We start from the raw sequence: 23,846 nt of genomic DNA on the forward strand, positions 1-23,846 counted from the left end.
TTTGACGGATCCGTCAAGGTTATGTGCACATGTTGTGTATGCGTCTTCGCCGCGTTTTTCCACTGCGAAAACGCATACACAACCCATGATAAAAATAACAAAACAAATTAAAGAATCGTGATATTCTTACCTTCCGGCGTCCCCTGCAGCTTTCCCGTGGCCTTCCTGATGCTCGCATAGGCAGCATCAATAGTAAAAAGAGAGCGAGAGAGAATTTCCCTGACTGGAAATTCTTCCGAGCATGCTCAGTTTCAAAAGACGGTATCCGTCGCTGGATTCCTGCTTTTGACAGTCAGAGACGGATCCTGCGTCCATATGCTTCCATTATAGCCAACGACGAACAGCGTAGGATCCGTCAATGAGCGGTTTTCCGACGTACACAAAAAACGTTCCTCTGTGCGTTGTCTCTGCTCGACGGATAGCAACTTTACGACGGATCCAGCGCACGACGGATAATACAAGTCTATGAGAAAAAAACGGATCCAGCAGAAATATTTGCTGGATCCGTTTTTTTTTCACAAAACGACGCATTGTGATGGAAAAAGAAAGACGGAAGTGTGAATCAGGACTTAGGCTACTTTCACACTAGCGTCGTGCACTGCACGTCGCTATGCGACGTTGCAGCGCGCTGACGTATAGTGTGGAAGCGCCGCACAACGGGGGCAGCGGATGCTGTTTTACATCGCATCCGCTGCCCCATTATGATGTGCGCGGGGGCGGAGTTCCGGCCGCGCATGCGCGGTCAGAAAAGACGCTATCGACGCACAAAAAAACGTTACATGCAACTTTTTTTTGTGCCGACGGTCCGACGCAACCGTCACACGACGGTTGCGACGTGTGGCAATGCGTCGCACTGCATCGTTAATTCAAGTCTATGGAGAAAAAAACGCATCCTGCAAGCAATTTTGCAGGATGCGTTTTTTCTACAGAACGACGCATAGCGACGTGCAGTGCACGACGCTAATGTGAAAGTAGCCTTACTGTGCCCAATCCTGCTGACAGGTTCCCATTAAAAGGCAATCACAAGTGACTGCAGGATCAAGCACCCCAAGGGAAAAAGAAATGAAAAAAAAAACCACCACCTTTTTAATAAAAGAAAAGAAATAAAATGCAATAATTGCCATTTTTGGTTTTCTCTCCCCAAAAATGACAAAACAGTTATCAAATAGCTACCGTATATTTCCCCCCAACATTTATAAATTTTACTGACCACCAGAACAGAGTAACTTGACATTATTACCACACTGAATACTGTAAAAAGCCCCACCCCATAAATATATTATTCCTGTTTTTCATTACATTGTATGGTAAAGTAAAAGATTCCATAGAAAAATAGCCTTATATCAACAAAAACATGCTCATGGAAGATGAGTAAAGGTTGGTTAGCAACTGCATAGGGCAAAAAAATTTTTTATTGTAATATTCAGCTAAATAGGACATAGATAATGCTATAAAAGGAGGAATTACAAGCATTTTTTAAGTGTTTGTGCATGTTTCTCATGTCCCTTGTCATTTACTTATAGCTTAGTAAACCTCATCTCCTTTAGGTGGCAGCAGACTACTGCACAGTAGCCGTTGGAGCCACAAATTGTCTTAATTCATACACAGGCATGCATTTTTATGACAATACAGATATATATATATTCTATAAAGTGAAGCTTTAGGCTATGTTCACACTATGCGTTTTTTCAGCGTGTTTTTTTTTTCTGCAGCAGAAACTGCTCTCTTGGCAGATAAGAAGCTGCAGAATAAAGCAGGTTTTGGCTATTTTTTTTTTCTTGTGGTGGTTTGCTACGTTTTTGTCATGCTACATGCGGTGAAGAGGGGTTCCAGGGTCGCTGTCTATAGATAGATAATAGATAAATCTATAGATAGATAGATAGATAGATATTAGATAGATAAAAATAATAATAATCTTTATATAGCGCCAACATATTCCACAGCGCTATACAGTTGAACAGTTTCAAACACAACAGTCGTAAGTAACAACGTTAACAATACAATAATTAAAGCAAAATCAGACGACCCTGCTCGTGAGAGCTTACAATCTACAATGAGGTGGGGGAGATACAAGGTACAGGTGTGTATTTACAATGATGTATTTACAATGATGGTCCAGCCATCTTCAGGGGGTGGGGGGTAGATGGAGATAGTGAATGGGCTACACACACAAACATAAAATCACTTTGATTAGTGAACGTGATAGGCCGCCCTGAACAAATGTGTTTTGAGGGAGCGCCTAAAACTATGCAAATTCTGGATGGTCCTAATATCTTGGGGTAGAGCATTCCAGAGGATTGGCGCAGTGCGGGAGAAGTCTTGTAGTCGGGAGTGGGAGGTACGGAATAGTGCAGAGGTTAGTCGAAAGTCTAATGGTTAATCCAATAAATAACCACTTGTATGCAAGGTATATGTCATGCACTACTAGACATAGATCATCCCAAATGAAAAAGTGCAATACAAAGACACCGTATTAAAATTATTTTTATTATTAATATTACAATAAAAATTAATAATATACACAAATAAAGCTGATAGATATAGAGCACACTATAATGGTATGATAGGACACCTCAAAATATACAAGATAAATAATTATCCCTATACTCATATGACACAAATATTGCACTATAAGAAAATGTATACAAGTGTATTATAATATAATCCCTGATCAAAAATTTGTGCAAAAAGTATATATATACAAAAATTGTGTAAAATTCAACACAAATGTGAACAAAAATTGTGTAATAAAAGTGTATGTAAAAAAACTAATAAACCAAAGAAAAAAGGGAAATAGATATTACTAAGTGTATCCAATTTATTGCACATACCCAACTAAATATATATGTGTATATATATATGTGCACATAGTGCAAAATTATACTAAAATAATAATAGTCTGGACATTAAAAAGTGCAAAATAGTGTATGCAATATTACAATCCCTGCATATAGTATAAGGTGTGCTATATTAAAGTGCAACCGTGCTGATACTATTGGCCAATACTAAATCCCTATAAAACACAATATCACACTTAGGCCAAGATAAAATAGTGCAACAATATTGATAAAACAAGGTAATGTGACCAGGAAATTACTAAAGTGCAACTAGTGCCTTACTGAATCGACCGCTATAGTAAACTAGCAGCAGCATAGATAGAAATAAATAAAATAAAATTGCTAGCAGAGGTTCCACATACCTATAGGTGCTCAGTCCTAATGGTGTAGATAAGCCCCCCGATGTAACCTGAAAGATAAGAAAAACAAGTTTGATCATACTCACCCAGGGGCGGTTCCGGTGCGGTCCGGTCTGATAGGCGTCGCAGTCCGGGTCCAGCGCCTCCCATCTTCATGCGATGACGTCCTCTTTGCTTCCTGTCGCGGCTCCTGCGCAGGCGTACTTTATCTGCCCTGTTGAGGGCAGAGCAAAGTACTGCAGTGCGCAGGCGCCGGGCCTCTCTGACCTTTCCCGGCGCCTGCGCATTGCAGTACTTTGCTCTACCCTCAACAGGGCAGATAAAGTGAGCCTGCGCAGGAGCCGTGACAGGATGCAAGGAAGAGGACGTCATCACATGAAGATGGGAGGCGCCGGACCGCGACACCCATCGGACTGGATCGCATCGGGACTTCCCCTGGGTGAGTATAATCTAACTTGTTTTCCAGTCCACCACTTGACAGCACCATTGGAGGACGTCCTTCTTACCCTCAGTGGGACAGGAACAACAAGCGGTTAAAAGGACCCTGCCCACTCCACCCACCAGTGTTTTTTCTGTCCCACTGCGGATAGGAACGGCAAGCGTATCCTCCGACGGTGCTGTGCAGATGGTGGGGATCGGGGGGCCCAGCCTTTCCTTTCCCCGCCGCAAGATATCTGCGGCTCATGCCTGCGATGGGGGATCCCTCAGCCTCCCCAGTGTAGCGCTGCTCCTGGGTTCAGGGTCCGTTCCTCCATGCTGGGGGCTCTCGGTCCGGGCGCTGTCTGCTGGGGGGTATGCTGGGGCCATCTCCAGACGGCGGCTGTTCCCAGCATGCGGCCGCGTCCATTTCTGGCAAGCGCTCTCAGCGCGGCAGCCGGCTCCAAGACCTGCGGCCGCGTCACTTCCGGTTGACGGGCCGCATCACTTCCGGTTGCGACGAGCGTCGGACTGGGGGACGCCAGCGGCGGTGCCGGCCTTCAGGAAGGCCTTTCAGCACGGTCAACCGCGTGGAGCACGGTACGAGGCAGGATCAACCAGGTAAAAACCTATATAGACGTTCTATGGGGGTCTTTTTTCCGCCGGCTATCCTGACAAGGGTGCACACGGCTGTATGGTAATATTATCCTCACTATGGAGGAGACTACCAGACCTGAGGGGACTGACCAGCTTCAGGGGCACGTGAGTGGGCTGTGTTGAGCCATACCACAAAGCTCACTCCTCCCCCTGCTTCCCTACCTACGTATTCTATGTATATCTCTATCTATCCTAGGCAGAGCCCGCCATTCCCACAACTGAAAAGAAAAGATCTGGGAAAAATAAGTGCCCTATATGTGCCACTAAGTTTCCGGAGAATTGGCGGAAGCCATTGTGCAAATCATGCACATCCAAGATTGTGGGGGATGAGCAAACTGCGCTACTATCCAGTATGAGGACAATGATCCGGCAGGGGAGGTTCAGGCGTCCATTTCGAGCTTGAATCTTCCCCAGGCAAGCCAGTCGGAACCGCAAGCCTCACGGAAGAGGCCGAGGGAGTCTAGCCCCTCTTCGGAAGGAGAGGCTTCGGAAGAGTCGGACCATGAGGAAAGAGACGGGTCATTGAGCAGAGGAAAAAGATATCTCTTCTCGGCGGCAGACACAGAGGAACTTCTTTATGCTGTACGTAACACCATGCAGCTACAGGACACGCCAGAGGAAACCTCGATCCAGGATGAGATGTTTGGTGGATTACATGCCCAAGTGACAAAAGTTTTTCCCGTCAACAACCACATCCGTTCCATGATCCTGGAAGAATGGCAGGAAGCGGAGAAGAAACTAGTGATACCCAGAGATTTTAGACTTCGTTTGCCCTACAATCCAGAGGACATTAAAGTGTGGGATGAAGTTCCCAAGATTGATGTTCCGCTAGCAAAAGTGGCGAAGATGACCTCAATCCCATTTGAGGACTCCTCCGCATTAAAAGATCCTATGGATCGTAAAGCGGACGGTTTGCTAAGGAGAACTTGGGAGTCCTCCACAGCAATAATACGGGCCAATATAGCGGCAACATCGGTAGCCCGGTCAATGCATTTATGGATTGACGATTTGGAGGATCATCTTAAAGCCAAGACTTCCAGAGATGTTATCCTTAAATCCCTGCCGTTGCTTAAAGTTGCAACAGGCTTTATGGCAGACGCTTCTGCTGAATCTGTACGCTTCGCGGCCAGAAATGAGTCTTTGTCTAACGTGGCCAGAAGAGCCATATGGCTAAAAACCTGGTCAGGTGATCTCCAGTCAAAAAATAAATTGTGTGGAATCCCATTCTCAGGGAATAAAGTATTTGGGCCTATTCTAGACGACATCTTAGAAAAAGCCTCAGATAAAAAGAAGGGGTTCCCGGAGGAAAATACAAAAAAGTACCAGCCCTTTCGTAGATCCCGACCTAGTCAGAAAACAGACTACAGGGGGAAAAGGAAGACTAGGAAGGTGGTCTTATCCCAAGGGTGGAAAGGGTAGAGACTCCATCTTCCCAAGTGCAGGTACAACAAAACCTAATAAATGACATCAAGGTGGGTGGTCGGTTACAAAAATTTCTAGGGGGTTGGCAGAAAGTATCCCAGAATCCTTGGATTCTGCAGGTGATTGCTCAGGGATACAAACTAGAGTTCTCCAGCAGTCCCCCAGAAAGATTTGTGGTAACCCGACCCTGTCCGCTCTGACTCCTCCATGTGGACAAACATTCAGGAGTTGCTGGAGTTAGAGGCGATTATTCCAGTTCCCATCTCAGAAAGAGGCAAAGGCCATTATTCCCATTTGTTTTCAATAAAGAAACCGTCTGGGGACTCCCGGACGATCATAAATTTAAAACCACTAAACAGATTGGTCCAGTACAAAAGATTCAGGATGGAATCTATAAAATCCACAACGCCTCTTATAGACAAGGACATGTTGATGTGCACCTTAGACCTAAGCAATGCATACTATCATGTCCCGATACACGCTTCCTACCAAAAATTCCTAAGATTTGCCCTAATGAACGAGGGGATATTACACCACTTCCAGTTCAGATGTCTCCCCTTCGGGCTTGCTTCGGCGCCCAGGATATTTACCAAACTGATGTCGGAAGTTGTGGCCTATCTAAGAAACCAGAATGTGACTGCAGCGCCCCAGAGTCCTGGTCGTTGCAGTACTGTGGCTCCGCCGCTAAGGGGGGGCTATGGTACGTTTGATGGCACTGAAGGACTTCATCTGACCAGGTATCACATACACCAATACATTTCACAGTCGAGCCTCCAGGGGGAGCTAAGGGTACTATTCATTAGGCCACTCCTCACATACTGGTAAAACTGGGGGTCAGGCAGGAAGTTAGAGAGAAAGCTGACTGGGTTGGAACCAGGCAACACCTTGTGGCAGAGGGTGTTGCAGGGGAAGATTCGGTAGGGTCCCTGTCAGGGGTGGGATCCTGACAGAGGCCTGGCACAGAGAGAAAGATACGGGACCGCGCCTGCACTTCATAGCGGCGGTGCCCTAAGAAAGGACAAGAAGCGAGATTTATTGTGCTGAGTGAGAAACGAGATCAACGCAAGAAGGAGAAATACCAGTAGGAGTCGTGCTGTAAGATCGAGGCAACATCCTACTGAGGCGTAAACAACCGGCGGCCGGAACGCCGAGGAGGTACAGAGCTCTAAGCCATACTTCAAACCAACGGCAGGACAGTCAGTCACAGGCGGGCTGTCTCACTTAAATCACCTACGCAGATATAGGGGGCAGCCTTTGGAGAGGGGCGACTCTAGGGTCCCGGAAGAGCTCCGAGCCTACCCGTCATACGGGTACGTCCCAACCATAACACCTGGGAGGGACGGAAGATTAGCAGAAGATCATCTAATCGAGTTGTGAGGGAACACGAGAAACAGACACAACAGTTGTGGGGACTATCCCGTAAGCACAGCAGGGGAGGACCACAACACATAGCGCTAGCAGGAAGGCACAGATTTCCACCTGCAAGGAGAACTCTGGAGGTGCCATTGGACCGGCCGGACTTGCGCAGCCTGGTGAACCGTATTCCGGACTGAGGACCCAGAGACCTTCAGTAAAGAGGTAAAGAGACTGCAACCTGGTGTCCTCGTTATTTACTGCACCGCACCACCACCACTATCCACATCTATTACTGTACGCCCCTCAGCAGGGTCACGGACCGGGTCTAGCCACCGTGACAACCCCAGAGCAGAGACTCAGAGGCCCAGTACCGGGTACCCCTCAGCCCTGCGGCAGTGGGGGCGCTACATGACCATAGTACCATATCTGGACGACTTTCTGATAATGGCGAGATCAGAGAAACTCCTCAGAATAGATTTCAACTTCACTCTTTCCATCCTGCAGGATCTGGGGTGGATTGTGAACTGGAAGAAATCCTGCCTGGTCCCAGATTCCAGAATAAAATTTTTAGGGGTGATTTTGGATTCCAATCTAAAAACATCTTTCTTACCAGAAGACAGACAAGAGGCCTTGATCAGGCACATTCAGCAATTCAGAAGTAGTACCCCGTCCATAAGAGAGGCAATGAGGATACTCGGCTTCATGACAGCATGCATACCCTGTGTGAAATGGAGCCAATTCCACTCACGGGAGTTACAGAAAGAAGTCTTGGGATCTTGGAACAGGAAACAGAGTTCCCTAGACAGGAAGATGATTGTGTCCCCATCAGTGAAGAGATCCCTAACCTGGTGGACCACACCGGAAAACCTGAGAGAGGGAGTTCCTTGGATACTCGATCCCTGTGATACGGTTACCACAGACGCCAGTCAATACGGATGGGGTGGTCATATAGGAAGAACATACTATCAGGGAGAATGGTCTCCTCAGATTGCCGCAAGGTCATCAAATTTCAGGGAGCTGTATGCGATCTGGAAGGTGTTGTACCAGGCCCAATCACAGGTCAGGGGCAGACACGTAAGAATACTGTCCGACAATGTCACAGCAGTGGCATTTCTGAGACACCAGGGAGGTCCGAAGCATCCACCACTGCAACACTTAGCAGACCAGATTTTCAGGTGGGCAGAAAAATCTGTCAAATCCATCTCGGCAGTTCACCTGGAAGGCGCCAAGAATCAGGTAGCAGATTTCCTGAGCAGAACGTCTCTACATCCCGGAGAATGGGAGCTAAACCCAGAAGTATTCAGCAGTCTGTGCCAGAAGTGGGGAACTCCTCAGGTGGACCTCTTTGCCACCAGGTCAAACACAAAGACCAGATCATTTTTTTCGCTCAATCCTTTCGACGGAGCCACCGCAGTAGACGCCTTGTCTCAGTACTGGGGAGAAGGTCTCCTGTACGCATTTCCACCTATTCCTCTGATACTGAAGACACTCAGGAAGATACGAGACGAAGGAGCAACCGTGATCCTGGTGGTTCCTTTTTGGCCAAAAAGGAGCTGGTTTTCTCTGCTGTCCAGAATGTCAACAGAGAAACCAGTCTTATTACCGAACAGGCAGGACCTTCTACTTCAGGGTCCAGTGTTCCACAAGAAAACAGACTCTCTTCACCTATCTGCTTGGATCCTGAACGGCAAACCTTAAAGGGAACCTGTCACCCCCAAAATCGCTGGTGAGGTAAGCTCACCGGCATCAGGGGCTTATCTACAGCATTCTGTAATGCTGTAGATAAGCCGCCGAAGTTACCTGAAAGAGGAGAAAAAGACGTTAGATTATACTCACCCAGGGGCGGTCCCACTGCGGTCCGGTCGGATGGGTGTCTCCGGTCCGCTCCGGCGCCTCCCATCTTCGTTCCATGACGTCCTCTTCGGGTCTTTACACCGCGGCTCCGGCGCAGGTGTAATTTGTCTACCCTGTTGAGGGCAGAGCAAAGTACTGCAGTGCGCAGGCGCCGGGCCTCTCTGACCTTTCCGGCGCCTGCGCACTGCAGTACTTTGCTCTGCCCTCAACAGGGCAGACAAAGTACGCCTGCGCCGGAGCCGCGGCGTAAAGACCCGAAGAGGACGTCATGGAACGAAGATGGGAGGCGCCCGAGCGGACCGGAGCGGACCGGAGACACCCATCCGACCAGACCGCAGCGGGACCGCCCCTGGGTGAGTATAATCTAACGTCTTTTTCTCCTCTTTCAGGTAACATCGGCGGCTTATCTACAGCATTACAGAATGCTGTAGATAAGCCCCTGATGCCGGTGAGCTTACCTCATCAGCGATTTTGGGGGTGACAGGTTCCCTTTAAGATCCAGAGGCCTGTCAGAAGATGTCATTACCACACTCCAGGCAAGCAGAAAGCCGGTGACTTCGGTGATTTACAACAAAATCTGGAAGCGGTATTGTTCCTTTTTGGGAGGGGGTCCTGTGGATACTTCGAAACCAGACATTCCCAGAATCCTCGATTTCCTGCAACTCGGATTTGACAAGGGCCTTCGGCCTAGTACTCTAAAAGTACAGATTGCAGCACTTAGTGTCTTTTTTGATACATCGCTAGCCTCCCATCCCTGGATAGCAAGATTTTCCAGGGCCACGCAGAGAATGAGGCCACTTGTGAGGAAATCAACTCCTCCCTGGGACCTAAACCTGGTTCTTAACACTTTGTGTAAAACCCTGTACTTGTTGTCAGAAGATATGGACATAGCCAATCTCTCCTTTAAGACTGCGTTCCTAATTGCCATCACATCAGCTAAAAGGCTGGGGGAGATGCAGGCTCTTTCCATCCAGAACCCATATCTTCAGATCTTTGACGACAGAATAGTCTTTAAACTTAACCCAGCTTTCCTCCCCAAAGTAGTATCCTCTACCAATATAAATCAGGAGATAATCCTTCCTTCATTCTGCCAACACCCTAGAAACGCAAAAGAAGGGGTCTACCATAACCTTGACGTTAGGGAGACTGTTCTAAAATACCTGGGGGCGACGGAAAGTTGGAGACAGGACACTAACTTATTTATACAGTACGGTGGTCCAAATAGGGGTTGTAAAGCAGCAAAATCAACCATTGCTAGGTGGATTAAGAACATGATTAGCCTAGCATATACAGACCAAGGGAAAGATCCCCCGGATACTCTTAGGGCCCATTCAACACGAGCTATCTCTACATCATGGGCAGAGAAGGGGGGAGCTTCAGCTGAGCAAATCTGTAGGGCGGCAACTTGGACTAGTCTTTCTACCTTTGCTAGACACTATAAATTAGATGTCGTATCAGACCAGTTAGCTTTTGGTAGAAAAGTATTACATGCAGTAGTCCCACCCTAGACTTCATTTGGTATTTCTCCAATGGTGCTGTCAGGTGGTGGACTGGAAAATGGTAATTAGTTCTTACCGGTAATTGTATTTCCAGGAATCCACCTGACAGCTCTACTAGTTCCCTCCCACTGCAAGGTTATACTACTGACTAATGTGATGTAACATTGGTGTATAATTGTTAATAAACTCGCTTTTTGCATCCATACAGATGTGGTACTTAGAAAATCACTGGTGGGTGGAGTGGGGAGGGTCCTTTTAACCGCTCGTTGTTCCTGTCCCACTGAGGGTAAGAAGGACGTCCTCCAATGGTGCTGTCAGGTGGATTCCTGGAAATACAATTACCGGTAAGAACTAATTACCGTTTCTCTTGTCTTTCAGGTTACATCGGGGGGGGGAGATTATCTACAGCATTACAGAATGCTGTATATAAGCCCCTGATGGAGGTGGACGCAGCTTATAGGCCAAAAATGGGGTGAAAGATTCTCTTTAACATAAATTTGAAGTGTATGAAGTCTTCTGGTATGCGAGTTTTCCTCCATAAGCACACCTAGAGCATCGCTGGAGAAATTGGGTTTGCGATGTGAGCCAGGGCTGTTTCACTCTGTGTTTGGAGGTTCTGAGGGTGAGGTGGCTACTTGGTCAAGGGTGCTTCTAAGAGTGTCGTTGTAGTGATGTACAGTCAGATCAGGACAGGAAAAAGAGGAGATTTGGGACAATGATGAGTGTAGGAAGTCTGACAGTGTATGAGGGTTAATAGCATGTAGATTTCTGAATGTGTGGTAGGTAGGAGTGTGCTGGAGTGGGCGAGGAATTGTGAGTGTGAAGGAGAGAATGTTGTGGTCAGAGAGGGGAAGGCGAGTCACTAGGTAGGAGATTGAACAGAGCTGGACAAGGTCAGGGGTGTTACCGTCTTTGTGTGTTTCAGGGGTTGAGAGCTGTGAGAGGCCTAGAGTAGTGATAGAAACTGGGATGCAGATGTGGAAGTGGGGCTGTTAATGGAGATGTTGAAGTCTTCCAGGATAAGGGTTGGTAGTTCTGAGGACAGAAAGTGTGGCAGCCAGGCAGAGAAATGGTCCAGAATAGGTAGATGATAGGTAGGTTGATTGATAGATGGATATATCTATAGATGGATAGATAATGCCCGATGTTTAGTAATAAACATAATAAAATGGCACATAAAGAGTTAAATAAAGACACACACACACACACACACACACACACACACACACACACACACACACTCACACTCACACTCACACTCACACTCTGAGTTAGGCTGGGGTCACACTTGCAAGAAACTCACACGAGTCTCACACCTCAGTACCCGGCACTGCCGCCGGCACTTGGACCAGAGCGTTCATCTACATAGAAATACATGCAGCCGCACACTCCGATCCCAAGTGCTGGCGACAATGCCAGGTATTGAGGTGCGAGTTTCTCACAAATGTGACCCTGCCCTTAAACGCAATATCTGTTTAATTTAAAAAAAAATGGCGTGGGCTCCAGCGCAATCTTCTGTGCCAGAGAGGGAAAGCCAGCGACTGGGGGCCGATGTTTATAGCTTAGAAAGGGGTTAATACCCATGGATCTTCCCAGGCTATGAATATCAGCCCACAGCTGTATATTTAGCCTTTAGTGGCAATTAAAATAGGGGGACCCCCCTCAAAAAAATGACGTGGGGTCCACCTATATTTAATAGCCAGAAAGGCTATGCAGACAGCTGCGGGCTGATATTCAAAGCCTAGAGAGGGGCCATGGATATTGCCCCCTTCCCCCCCCAGCTACAGATACCAGTCCCCATCTGTACGATGCGCCAATTCCAGAACTTAGGCACTCTCTTCCCACTGCCCTGTAGTGGTGGCATATGGTGTAATAAGGAGTTCATTTCACCCTTGATTGTAAGGTGACATCAATCTGGCTTAGTAATGGAGAGGCGTCAATAAGGGTATGTGCACACGTTGCGGATTCTGCTGCGGATTTTTCCGCAGCGGATTTGGAAAATCCACAGTGCAAAACCACTGCTTTTTTCACTGCAGATTTTCACGCGGTTTCTTCTGCGGATTCCTCTGCGGGTTTTCAACTGCACTTTCCTATTGGTGCAGGTTGAAAACCGCTGCGGAATCCGCAGATAGAAGTGACATGCTGCTACTTTTTTTCCACAGCGAATCCGCGCGGAATTTTCCGCAGCATGTGCACTGCGGTTTTTGTTTTCCATTGGTTAACATTGTACTGTACACCGCATGGAAAACTGCTGCGGATTCGCAGTGTCAAATCCGCTGCGGATCCGCAGCAAAAACCGCAACGTGTGCATATACCCTTAGACATCTATCCATTACTAGTCCTATAGTAGTGAAAGAGATAAATAAAGACACAAAAAAAGTATTTTAATATTCTTAATTTCACCATACCTACAACCACGCCTAATTCCCCAAAGCCATTGATCACCTGCAAAAAATAAAAAATAATAAACCAACAGTATACTCGCTGTTCTGACGTAGTCCAATTAATGAGTGTCCCGCGACAATCTCCCCTATCGAACAGTGACATCGAGTGATATCACTGCTCTACAGGGCCTCCCACCAAGCACTGACAGGAGATAATGGCTCCTGCTGTACATTGCTGAAGAGGTTACTAGAGTTCAGGCTCACTTTACGGCAATGCTGTGTGGGAATTTTCTCACACAGCGCTGCCGGTGAGAGAATGAACTCAGATGACCTCTCTCCCGGCAGCGGGATACATCACAGAGGATTACCTCCACCTTTTAGTTCATCGCGGAGGCCCCTGTATAGCACTGACATCGCCCGATGTCACTGTTCTACATGGGAGATCGTCGTGGGACACTCGTTATTATCTAGACTACGGCGGAAAGTAAGTATAGGTTGGTTTATTATGATGATTTTATTACAGGTGATCGAGGGCTTTGTCTGATGGGACTGCTTTCCCATCATCGGCTAGCTGTCACTGTGAGCATTCAAAGCAGTCGTCCCATCAGACAATGGCTGCTTACACAGACACACGCGCACACACACAGAGACCCGCACACACATATGCACGCAGACCCCCGCACACAGACATGCACATCTTCTCCGCACACAGATAAACGCAGACCCCCGCACACAGATACGCACATCTGCTCCGCAGACAGTCTCCACCCACACACTCTTCCTCCTCCCAATCTGCAGTGTTTCTCTCACCCACATCCGCAGCAAATCCGCAGATCTTTTTTACACCTGCGGTTTTGCTGCAGATGTGCCTGACTCAATGGGTGCAGAAACGCCGCAGATCCACAAAAAGAATTGAAATGCTGCGGAAAATAAAACACTGCAAATCTGCGCTGATTTTTCCGTAGCATGTTCACAACAATTCTTCATTTCACATAGAATAACATTGGTTGTGCACTAAACTGCGGATTTGATGCAATTCCGCGCATCCAAAAACGATGCGGATCTGGGGTGGAACCTGGGCAGAGTCTCAAGGGGGCCTGAAAATTTTGCCAGTATGGGGCCCCGAAATTCCTGGTGGCAGCCCTGGCCCTGACTGACAATGGAGTCTCAATGCAGAGGGAGTGTCAGTCAGGGCTGAGGGCACTGTTACATGTGCCACTATAGAGAGGTGACAAACAGAATGCTGGCTGGGAGAATAAGTTAATTTTCTCCCCTCTGCATTAGGCTGTGTGCAATTAACCTGCAGATTAACCCCATATCTGCAGGTTAATAGCGTTATCTCTGGTTACAGGTTCCCTTTAACACCTGGGGAAGCTATATCACCCTTTTATCTCAGACAATTAAAGCAAGCCTTCATCAATACTTCCCAACAACTACTGTATCTAGTACCAAAACATATTAGATGGTGCCCCTCCAATACCCAGTGAATTATAACAAGCCTATTGCACAGTGAAGGGAAAAGCGAGGGTTATGAGAAGGAAGTTGTCCAAGTAATGGAAAATGTCTTGAATAGCTGCTGCTATAAAAAAACAAACACTGCATACAGATAACAGGTCAGGAAAAAATGCCACAATAAAACTGGCTGAATTTTTGTTTTTAAATATGCTTGTGTGTACCTACCTTAATACCTGTCACTTGCTTCCAGGTCTGACTGTCCTTGTAAGATGTATATTGTAAGAATGAAGAACTCGACTGTAAGTTGACAAAAACCTGTTCTTATTGTTTGCCTGGAACTTGCTTGAAAATCCTCAATTTAAAAAGTTTAAAAACTGGCAATTTTTGTTTTTCTTCATGTGTCTTTATTTAAAAAAAAAAAAAAAAAAAAAAAAAAAATTATTATTTTTCACAGTAACCACTGTGGCGTTTGTAGATTTCTACATCCTGTCCTTCAGGAAGCGCTTTCAGCAGGCGACTTATAATAAGGGGTAGGTTTTATAATGACAGGTAAGGGTAGCACCTCTATACGCAGCTGACAGCACAGGATCCACAATCACAACAGGTAATATCACAGCTCCCGCTCTCTTTACAATGACCTTTGCACATGCTCATTAAACAAAAAATAGGGTTATTGTCTTTTCAATGTGGGTAATCTAAATTTCCTGAAACTGGAAGCTAATCTAATGAAGCCCCAATGGCCAGTGTGAACATTTCAAAATGTTTCTGTAATCTATAAAACAGATTGTGTGGGGGGGAAAAAACATTGTAAAACTTATTCTAAAAATAGATTGAATACAAAACCTGATTTTAAATGATAGGTTATTTCCTGATGATAGCGTCCCTTTAAAAGTTAACAGTTCTATATAATTTCTAAATTGCATTCTAGCTAGTGGTGTTTATCATATAGTTTATGCATTTCTGTGTGCAATTCCTCATCCTCTCCTATTTCGTTTGCTGCGCCTTTCTCCCTAGCGTTCCTTTCTGTTGTCTGTGAGTGCATGTTTGTATGTTTGGTATTTAAATTTATCCCTGTACGTCCTCCCTTGTTAGTCTGGTTTGTGTATGAACATAAACTATTACTCCCCACTTCCCAGCGTGGGGAGGTGCACAGATATAGGACTAATTCGAGAGGTCAGCAAGGTATGTGGCGTCAGTGTCTTCACCATCAGACATGATACAAGGAACAGAGATAGCTAGGGCACCATTAGCATTGGGGACAGGGAAGGAGAGCCTTGCCCCGGGTATTCAGCATACAAAGTTGTGACAGTCACACCTTTGTTTGGACATGGTGGCCATCCACCAACCAACCATTATTCCATGGGCGGTCCGATCCAATGGGTGTCGCAGGTCCGGGTCCGGTGCCTTCCATCTTCTTGCTATGCTGCCCTCCTTGCTTCACAGGCTCCCCGGCATCGTGCTCCTGCGCAGGCGTACTTATCTGCCCTGTTGAGCGAAGCCATGAAGCAAGCAGGAGGGCGGCGATCATAAGAAAATGGGAGGTGCCGGATCCAGACCTGCGACACCCATCGGATCGGACCGCCCCCTGGGTGAGTATATTAAAACTTATGTTTCCTATCTTTCCGGTCAGATCGGGGGTTTATCTAGAGCAGTATAGAATACTGCAGATAAGCCCTGAAAAGGCGGTGGCCACATCTTATAACGGCCAAACCTGGTGACTGGTTCACTTTAAAGTTGGTCTTCATGTATGAGCAGCTGGGTCAGGAGTTGAAGACATCAATAATGAATACATGGACAAGAGTCTTCCTATTTCTACATAGAGCAGAGAAAACAGAAGAATTAGCTGGGTAAAAAAGTAAAATGAGCAATTGTATGTACACAGCGCTATATAATATGATGACTGCAATATATTTAGAGGATAAAAACTTTGTGATGAGTGCTTCTTTAAATTGCATATGATATATGATTAATTACAATATTAAAATATTGTTAATGCGTAAAAAAAATGCCCTGCCAATAGTTATCAATTAGATTTTCTAGTTTTCATTTTTATAGTTTTGACATGTAACCTCATTACAACATGCAGATTTGAGCCCAGAACCCCAGCGCTGCAAAGCAACAGTGGAAACCCCTGAACCAGAATTCTGCCCTCATTGATAATATCTTGTTATTTCTCTCTATTTATATTGAAAAGGTTAATATTTGCTTGTTTGTATGGGTTTTTGTTGTTTTTTTTCTTTCCTGCCACTAAGCAATATTCCTTCTGTTTTTTTTTTTCTTTTCATGAAATTGGATGTTTTTGCCAGCATCCACATTTTACACTCAAGTTGTAGTCTATTATTGATACTAACACATTGTTGACTATATACTGTATACTATCTTTGGTCTATGCTTTCCTGGATCAAAATAAATACCCAACAGGAATCGATTTGATGTCATGTAATTATTAATCGCCCAAGTGAGTTTAAGATTTAGATAACTTTTGGAATATGATGATGATGATATTAATAATAAACATAAGTCTAAATGATGCTAACCACCTTCCACTGAGAAATCAACATATTGTCAATAAATTGATCATAACAAGTAATGGATGATTTAAAGACTGAACCTCAATATAGATTAAATTTTCCTTTGACCACACAACCCAGATTTGCAAGGGAGGGGGGAGAACCTCAATCCCATTGGGGAGTCTTCGTTTTGTAAATTTAATTATTGAAAGCAAAGTAATTCAGTTTCTACAAATGCTGAATAGCATTGCTAACAAAATGCTTCATATTTTCAGAGTACTGACAACAATTTTGTAGCTGGAATTCTATAGCCATAACGGCTACATCATGGGGGGTGGATACAGGAATAAAGTGCTTCAACATCACATGTAATCCAATTGAAGTCTGGAGACCAGGAAAATCCATAGGTTTTGTGTACATCAAAACCACTGTCCTTTTAAATCTAATGGAATTAGTCGAAAAAGAGGTAGTTGGATGTCATAATTAACCCCTTAGTGACAGAGACAATTTGGTACTTAATGACCGAGCCAATTTTTACAATTCTGACCACTGTCACTTTATGAGGTTATAACTCTGGAACGCTTTATCGGATCCCGCTGATTCTGAGTTTGTTTTTTTCATGACATATTGTACTTCAAGTTAGTGGTAACATTTCTTCGATATTACTTGCGATTATTTATGAAAAAAACGGAAATATGGCGAAAATGTTTAAAATTTTGCAATTTTCAAACTTTGTATTTTTATGCCCTTAAATCAGAGAGATATGTCACGAAAAATAGTTAATAAATAATATTTCCCACATGTCTACTTTACATCAGCACAATTTTGGAAACAAAATTTTTTTTTGTTAGGGAGTTATAAGGGTTAAAAGTTGACCAGCAATTTCTCATTTTTACAACACCATGTTTTTTTTAGGGACCACATCACCTTTTAAGTCATTTTGAGGGGTCTATATGATAGAAAATAACCAAGTGTGACACCATTCTAAAAACTGCACCCCTCAAGCTGCTCAAAACCACATTCAAGAAGTTTATTAACCCTTTACGTACTTCACAGGAACTGAAACAATGTGGAAGAAAAAAAATGAACATTTAACTTTTTTTTGCAAACATTTTACTTCAGAACCATTTTTTTTTAATTTTCACAAGTGTAAAAACAGAAATTTAACCACAAATTTTGTTGTGCAATTTCTCCTGAGTACGCCGATACCCCATATGTGGAGGTAAACCACTGTTTGGGCGCACCGCAGAGCTTGGAAGAGAAGGAGTGCCGTTTGACTATTTCAATGCAGAATTGGCTGGAATTGAGATCGGATGCCATGTCGCGTTTGGAGAGCCCCTGATGTGCCTAAACAGTGGAAACCCCCCACAAGTGATACCATTTTGGAAACTAGACCCCTTAAGGAACTTATCTAGATGTGTGGTGAGCACTTTGAACCCCCAAGTGCTTCACAGAAGTTTATAACGTAGAGCCGTGAAAAAAAAAAATCACATTTTTTCTACAAAAATGATCTTTTTGCCTCCAAATTTTTATTTTACCAAGGGTAACAGGAGAAAATGGACCCCAGAAGTTGTTGTACAATTTGTCCTGAGTACGCCGACACCCCATATGTGGGGGTAAACCACTGTTTGGGCGCATGGCTGAGCTCGGAAGCAAAGGAGCGCCATTTGACTTTTCAATGCAAAATTGACTGGAATTGAGATCGGACGCCATGTCGCGTTTGGAAAGCCCCTGATGTGCCTAAACAGTAGAAACCCCCAACAAGTGCCCCCATTTTGGAAAATAGACCCCCCAAGGAACTTATCTAGATATGTGGTGAGAACTTTGAATGCCCATGTGCTTCACAGAAGTTTATAATCCAGAGTAGTGAAAATAAAAAATATATTTTTTTCCCACAAAAAAGATTTTTTAGCCCCCAAATTTTTATTTTCACAAGGTTAACAAGAGAAATTGGACCCCAAAAGTTGTTGTCCAATTTGTCCTGAGTATGTTGGTACCCAATATGTGGGGGTAAACCACTGTTTGGGCGCACGGCAGAGCTCGGAAGGGAAGGAGCGCCATTTGGGAATGCAGGCTTTGATAGAATGGTCTGCGGGCGTTATGTTGCGTTTGCAGAGCCACTGATGTACCTAAACAGTAGAAACCCCCCACAAGTGACCCCATTTTGGAAACTAGACCACCCAAGGAACTTATCTAGATATGTGGTGAGAACTTTGAATGCTCAAGTGCTTCACAGAAGTTTATAATGCAGAGTAGTGAAAATAAAAAAATATTTTTTTTTCCCACAAAGATTTTTAGCCCCCAAGTTTTTATTTTCACAAGGGTAACAGGAGAAATTGGACCCCAAAAGTTGTTGTCCAATTTATCCCGAGTACGCTGATGCCCCATATGTGGGGGTAAATCACTGTTTGGGCGCACGGCAGAGCTGAGAAGGGAGGGAGCACCATTTGACTTTTTTAGCGCAAAATTGGCTGTCGTGTTTGGAGACCCCCTGATGTACCTAAACAGTGGAAACCCCCCAGTTCTAACTCCAACCCTAACTCCAACACACCCCTAACCCTAATCTCAACCCGATCCATAATCCTAATCACAACCCCAACGATAATCACAACCCTAACCCCAAAACAGCCCTAATCTCAACCCTAACCATAACCCTAATCAAAACCCTAAATCCAACACACCCCTAACCCTAATCTCAACCCTAACCTCAAACCTAACCCTAATCCCAATACACCCCTAACCCTAAACCTAACCCTAATCCCAAACGTAACCCTAATCCCAACCCTAATCCAAACCCTAACCCTAATCCCAACTCTAACCCTAACTTTAGCCCCAACCCTAACCCTAAATTTAACCCTAACCCTAGCCCTAACTTTAGCCCCAACCCTAAGGCTACTTTCACACTTGCGTCGTGTGGCATCCGTCGCAATCCGTCGTTTTGGACAAAAAACGGATCCTGCAAATGTGCCCACAGGATGCCTTTTTTGCCCATAGACTTGTATTACCGACGGATGGCCACACGTCGCGTCCATCGTGCACTGGATCCGTTGTGTTTTGGCGGACCGTCGTCACAAAAAAAGTTCAATGTAACCTTTTTTTTGTACGTCGCGTCCGCCATTTCCGCGCATGCGTGGCCATAACTCTGCCCCCTCCTCCCCAGGACATAGACTGGGCAGCGGATGCGTTGAAAAACTGCATCCGCTGCCCACGTTGTGCACAATTTTCACAACGTGCGTCGGTACGTCGGGCCGACGCATTGCGACCTCCCTGTACCGACGCAAGTGTGAAAGAAGCCTAAGGCTACTTTCACACTAGCGTCGTACTCGGCCCATTGCAGTGTGTCGGGCCGACGTACCGACGCTAGCGTTGTAAGCGCCGCACAGCGGGTGCAGCGGATGCTGTTTTTTCAACACATCCGCTGCCCCATTGTGAGGTGCGGGGAGGCGGGGGCGGAGTTCCGGCCGCGCATGCGCAGTCGGAAATGGCGGACACGTCGCACAAAAAAAGTTACATGTAGAGTTTTTTTGTGCCGACGGTCCGCCAAAGCACGACGCATCCGTCGCACGACGGATGCGACGTGTGGCAATGTGTCGCTAATACACGTCAATGGAGAAAAAACGCATCCTGCAAGCACTTTTGCAGGATGCGTTTTTTCTCCAACGACGCATTGCGACGGAAGCCAAAAAACGCTAGTGTGAAAGTAGTCTAACCCTAACCCTAAATTTAGCCCCAATCCTAAATTTAGCCCTATCCCTAACCCTAATTTTAGCCCCAACTCGTCTCTCCTGCCGGCTGGCAGATGGCAGCAGATGGCGGGCGCACTGCACATGCGCCCGCCATTTTCTTTCCCGAGGAAGAAGCCGGCCGGCAAGAGGAGACGCAGGAGGTGAGTATGATAGGGTCCCCGAATCCCCTTATTTCTCTGTCCTCTGATGTGCGATCACATCAGAAGACAGAGAATTACAGATCGCTTTTTTTTTTTTTGCGGTCGCCGGTAAACAGTTAATTACCGGCGATCGCAAAACCGACCCCGATCATGTTCTTTGGGGTCTCGGCTACACCCGGCAGCCGAGACCCCAAAGATCTTCCGGGCGGCGGGCGCACTGCGCATGCGCCCGCCATTTTTTCCCCGGAAAAAAGATGGCGGCGCCCATCGGGAGCCACGAGGAGCACGGGGGAGATAGGTGAGTATTGGGGGGCTATTGGGGGCGATCGGGGACCCTATTTCTCTGTCCTCCGATGTGCGATCACATCGGAGGACAGAGAAATTAAATGGCAAATCGCGTTTTTTTTTTTTTGTTAATTAACGGCGCTGTGGTTTAAGTACCCTTAGTGGCCGCCGTTAAAAGGCGTATCGGCGGTCGTTAAGGGGTTAAGAGCTCTTGTCACCGCTAAAATAGTTCTCAATGGATGTGGAAAAATGTTCTTGTGTAGTTTGGAAGTGGCCTGGAGTTTTGGAGTTATACTTGAATTATTTTGTGTTGAGTTTACCCAGAGACGTGCCTTCTTATAGGGTTCTGTATGAACATCCTTGAAAATCTTTTTATTCTTTATTATCGCAACCACTATGTTGGACAGGTTTTGCACAGAACCTGTTCCTTTCACCTGCAGCCACAAAGCCCTAACTGGTAGCACGCCAGTGTATCTTCATTTTTTCAGTCACTCCCTAGGTGCGCCAGTGTGGTTTTTCTAGTGTATAATCCTTGAAAATCTACTTTTTTTTTTTTTTTTTTTTTTTTTTAACTTACGATGGGTATTATCGTTATCCAATATTTCATAAGCTAAATTCACCATATAATGTTGTGTTCAATATCACTAAGGCACGTCCTTTGTTGGCTTTTCAAATAATTGACGTTAGTTTATAGATCATTAATATCATATATTTAGCTCTATGGATTTACAAAAACGCATAAAAAAAAGACGTATTTTCAGCTGCGTTTTTCTGCCAAGAGATGCAGATACCTTGCAGAAATTTCTGCAAGCAAATACGCAACGTGCGCACATTGCCTTAGATAGCAATTCTGTTTGTTCGAAGGAAAGCAATAGAAGACTGGACAGCAACAATATTGAGTGAATCTTCTAATTTATTTGCAGCCTCATATTTTCATCTTCCACCATTCTGTGTATGTGTTTTTTTTTTGTTGTTTGTTTTTTTTATTTGTCTTATTGCTTGTAGGTTCCTTTAAAAAAAAAAAAAAAAAAATTAAATTGAATATTTACTTGACAGATTAACTTTGATTCCAAAAATTGATTTCAGATAATGAGAGACACATGCAGATTGATTGTTCTTATATTTAAAATGTAAGCGTCGGTTCAATTTTTTTTTTTCTTGAGAATCAGAAGTACACATGAAAATAAGTAACTTTGAAACAAAGTTACCAGAGAAATGTGCTTCTTTCACCTCCTGGATTTTCTCTCAATTTAATCAGTAAATGCTGTAAAATCTGTATTCAGTGAAGACAGAATTACCCATTACTAAGATAATGACAGTTTGTGCTTTTAAAGTTTGGTGGAGAGAAGGAATGAGAGGCAGACAGACATTTTGCCGCAATTTTGAAATGACTCCATATAACTTTGAGTACAAACGATTGCCTCACTAATGGGAAAATCTGTTTCCACTGGAAACAGATTTTACCTGTGAATTGAAAATTTTGAGAATAAATTATTGGTTCAGGAGAAGAAAAAAGCCGAATTTTTTTATAAGATTTATGGCAGATAAATTCAAACAGTTACTCTTTAAATCCACTTCTTATTAGCCTTGATTTAGAAGTTGATGATGATGATCTAAAGTTTTTTTTGATACCTTCCAAGAATATAAACATTTTTCAAATAGTCTTCCATGTCTCTGGAACTTACTTTTTTTTCATCTGAATAATGATTTACCATAGTTTCAAAGATAGGTTTTTATGTTATCTTGCATTGTTTGATATTCAGTTAAAAATTCATATTTATCGAAACTTACTTTTTACATGAGTAATGGCCTTTCTGATTTGTACAAGTTTCAACTTCTTCGCAGCTAGGTATCAGAGGTATTAGTTCCAAAGAATACTTTGAAAGAATATACCATTTAATTTGAAACTGTGCGGAGTAAATATACATTAAGTGTTTTGTTGATTCTTAAATAGGGAGGAATAATTTTCTATGTATTTTCTTAGAGTATAACGACCCTCATGTGGTTCACAACAATAGGATCAAGAAGTGTTTCCAAACACAATTTTTTACAAAAAACACGACAGTTTATTTATTCAAACATAAATAGCCAAACAATTTATTAAATTTATTTGTGAAAAAATCTTTTCTTCCAGTAGATACTTTCTGCTGAGTTCCACTTTGCCTGTTTGGCCTTCGGTTTTTGCTTGGTCTGAGGCACCATCTGATTTTACTGTTTGGCTATTTGTTTGAATAAATAAACTGTCATGTTTTTTTATAAAAAATTGTGTTTGGAAACACTTCTTGATCCTATTGTTGTGAACCACATGAAGGTCGTTATGCTTAAATCTTGCTATGAAGTGTGGCCCATTCCCGTGTAAGGTTTAACCCCTTCACCCCAAAGCCTGTTTTCACCTAAGTGACACGGCCAATTTTTACAATTCTGACCACTGTCACTTTATGAGGTCATAACTCTGAAACGCTTCAACGGATCCTGGTGATTCTGAGATTGTTTTCTCGTGACATATTGTACTTTATGATAGTGGTAAAACTTCTTCGATATGACTTGCATTTATTTGTGAAAAAAACAGAAATTTGTCGAAAATTATGAAAATTTAGCAATTTTCAAATTTTTCGTTTTTATGCCCTTAAATTAGAGAGTTATATCACATAATATAGTTAATAAACAACATTTCCGACATGTCTGCTTTACATCAGCACAATTTTGGAAACATAATTTTTTTTTGTTAGGGAGTTATAAGGGTTAAAAGTTGACCAGCGATTTCTCATTTTTGCAACAAAATTTGCAAAACCATTTTTTTTACGGACCACCTCACACTTGAAGTGACTTTGAGGGGTCTATATGACAGAAAATGTCCAAAAGTGACACCATTCTAAAAACTGCACCCCTCAAGGTACTCTAAACCACATTCAAAAAAGTTTATTA

The 23,846-nt window shown here is 44.3% G+C and overlaps 1 protein-coding gene across 9 annotated transcripts in view; it reads left to right on the forward strand.

Annotated features, from left to right (window-relative positions):
- The window catches only part of RCOR2 (REST corepressor 2), a 200,387-nt gene that overhangs the window by 2,595 nt on the left and 173,946 nt on the right, over positions 1-23,846 (forward strand). For 7 of the 9 annotated variants that reach the window (XM_077287651.1, XM_077287652.1, XM_077287647.1 and 4 more), the window contains exon 2: positions 14,491-14,539. The exons of the other annotated variants lie outside the window; for them this stretch is intronic. In XM_077287651.1, coding sequence (XP_077143766.1) covers positions 14,491-14,539 — 49 coding nt within the window. The remainder of the gene's footprint in view (positions 1-14,490; positions 14,540-23,846) is intronic. 9 annotated transcript variants of the gene reach the window in all.

This window comes from Ranitomeya variabilis, chromosome 2, assembly GCF_051348905.1.
Source record: "Ranitomeya variabilis isolate aRanVar5 chromosome 2, aRanVar5.hap1, whole genome shotgun sequence".
Taxonomy (NCBI): Eukaryota; Metazoa; Chordata; class Amphibia; order Anura; family Dendrobatidae; genus Ranitomeya; species Ranitomeya variabilis.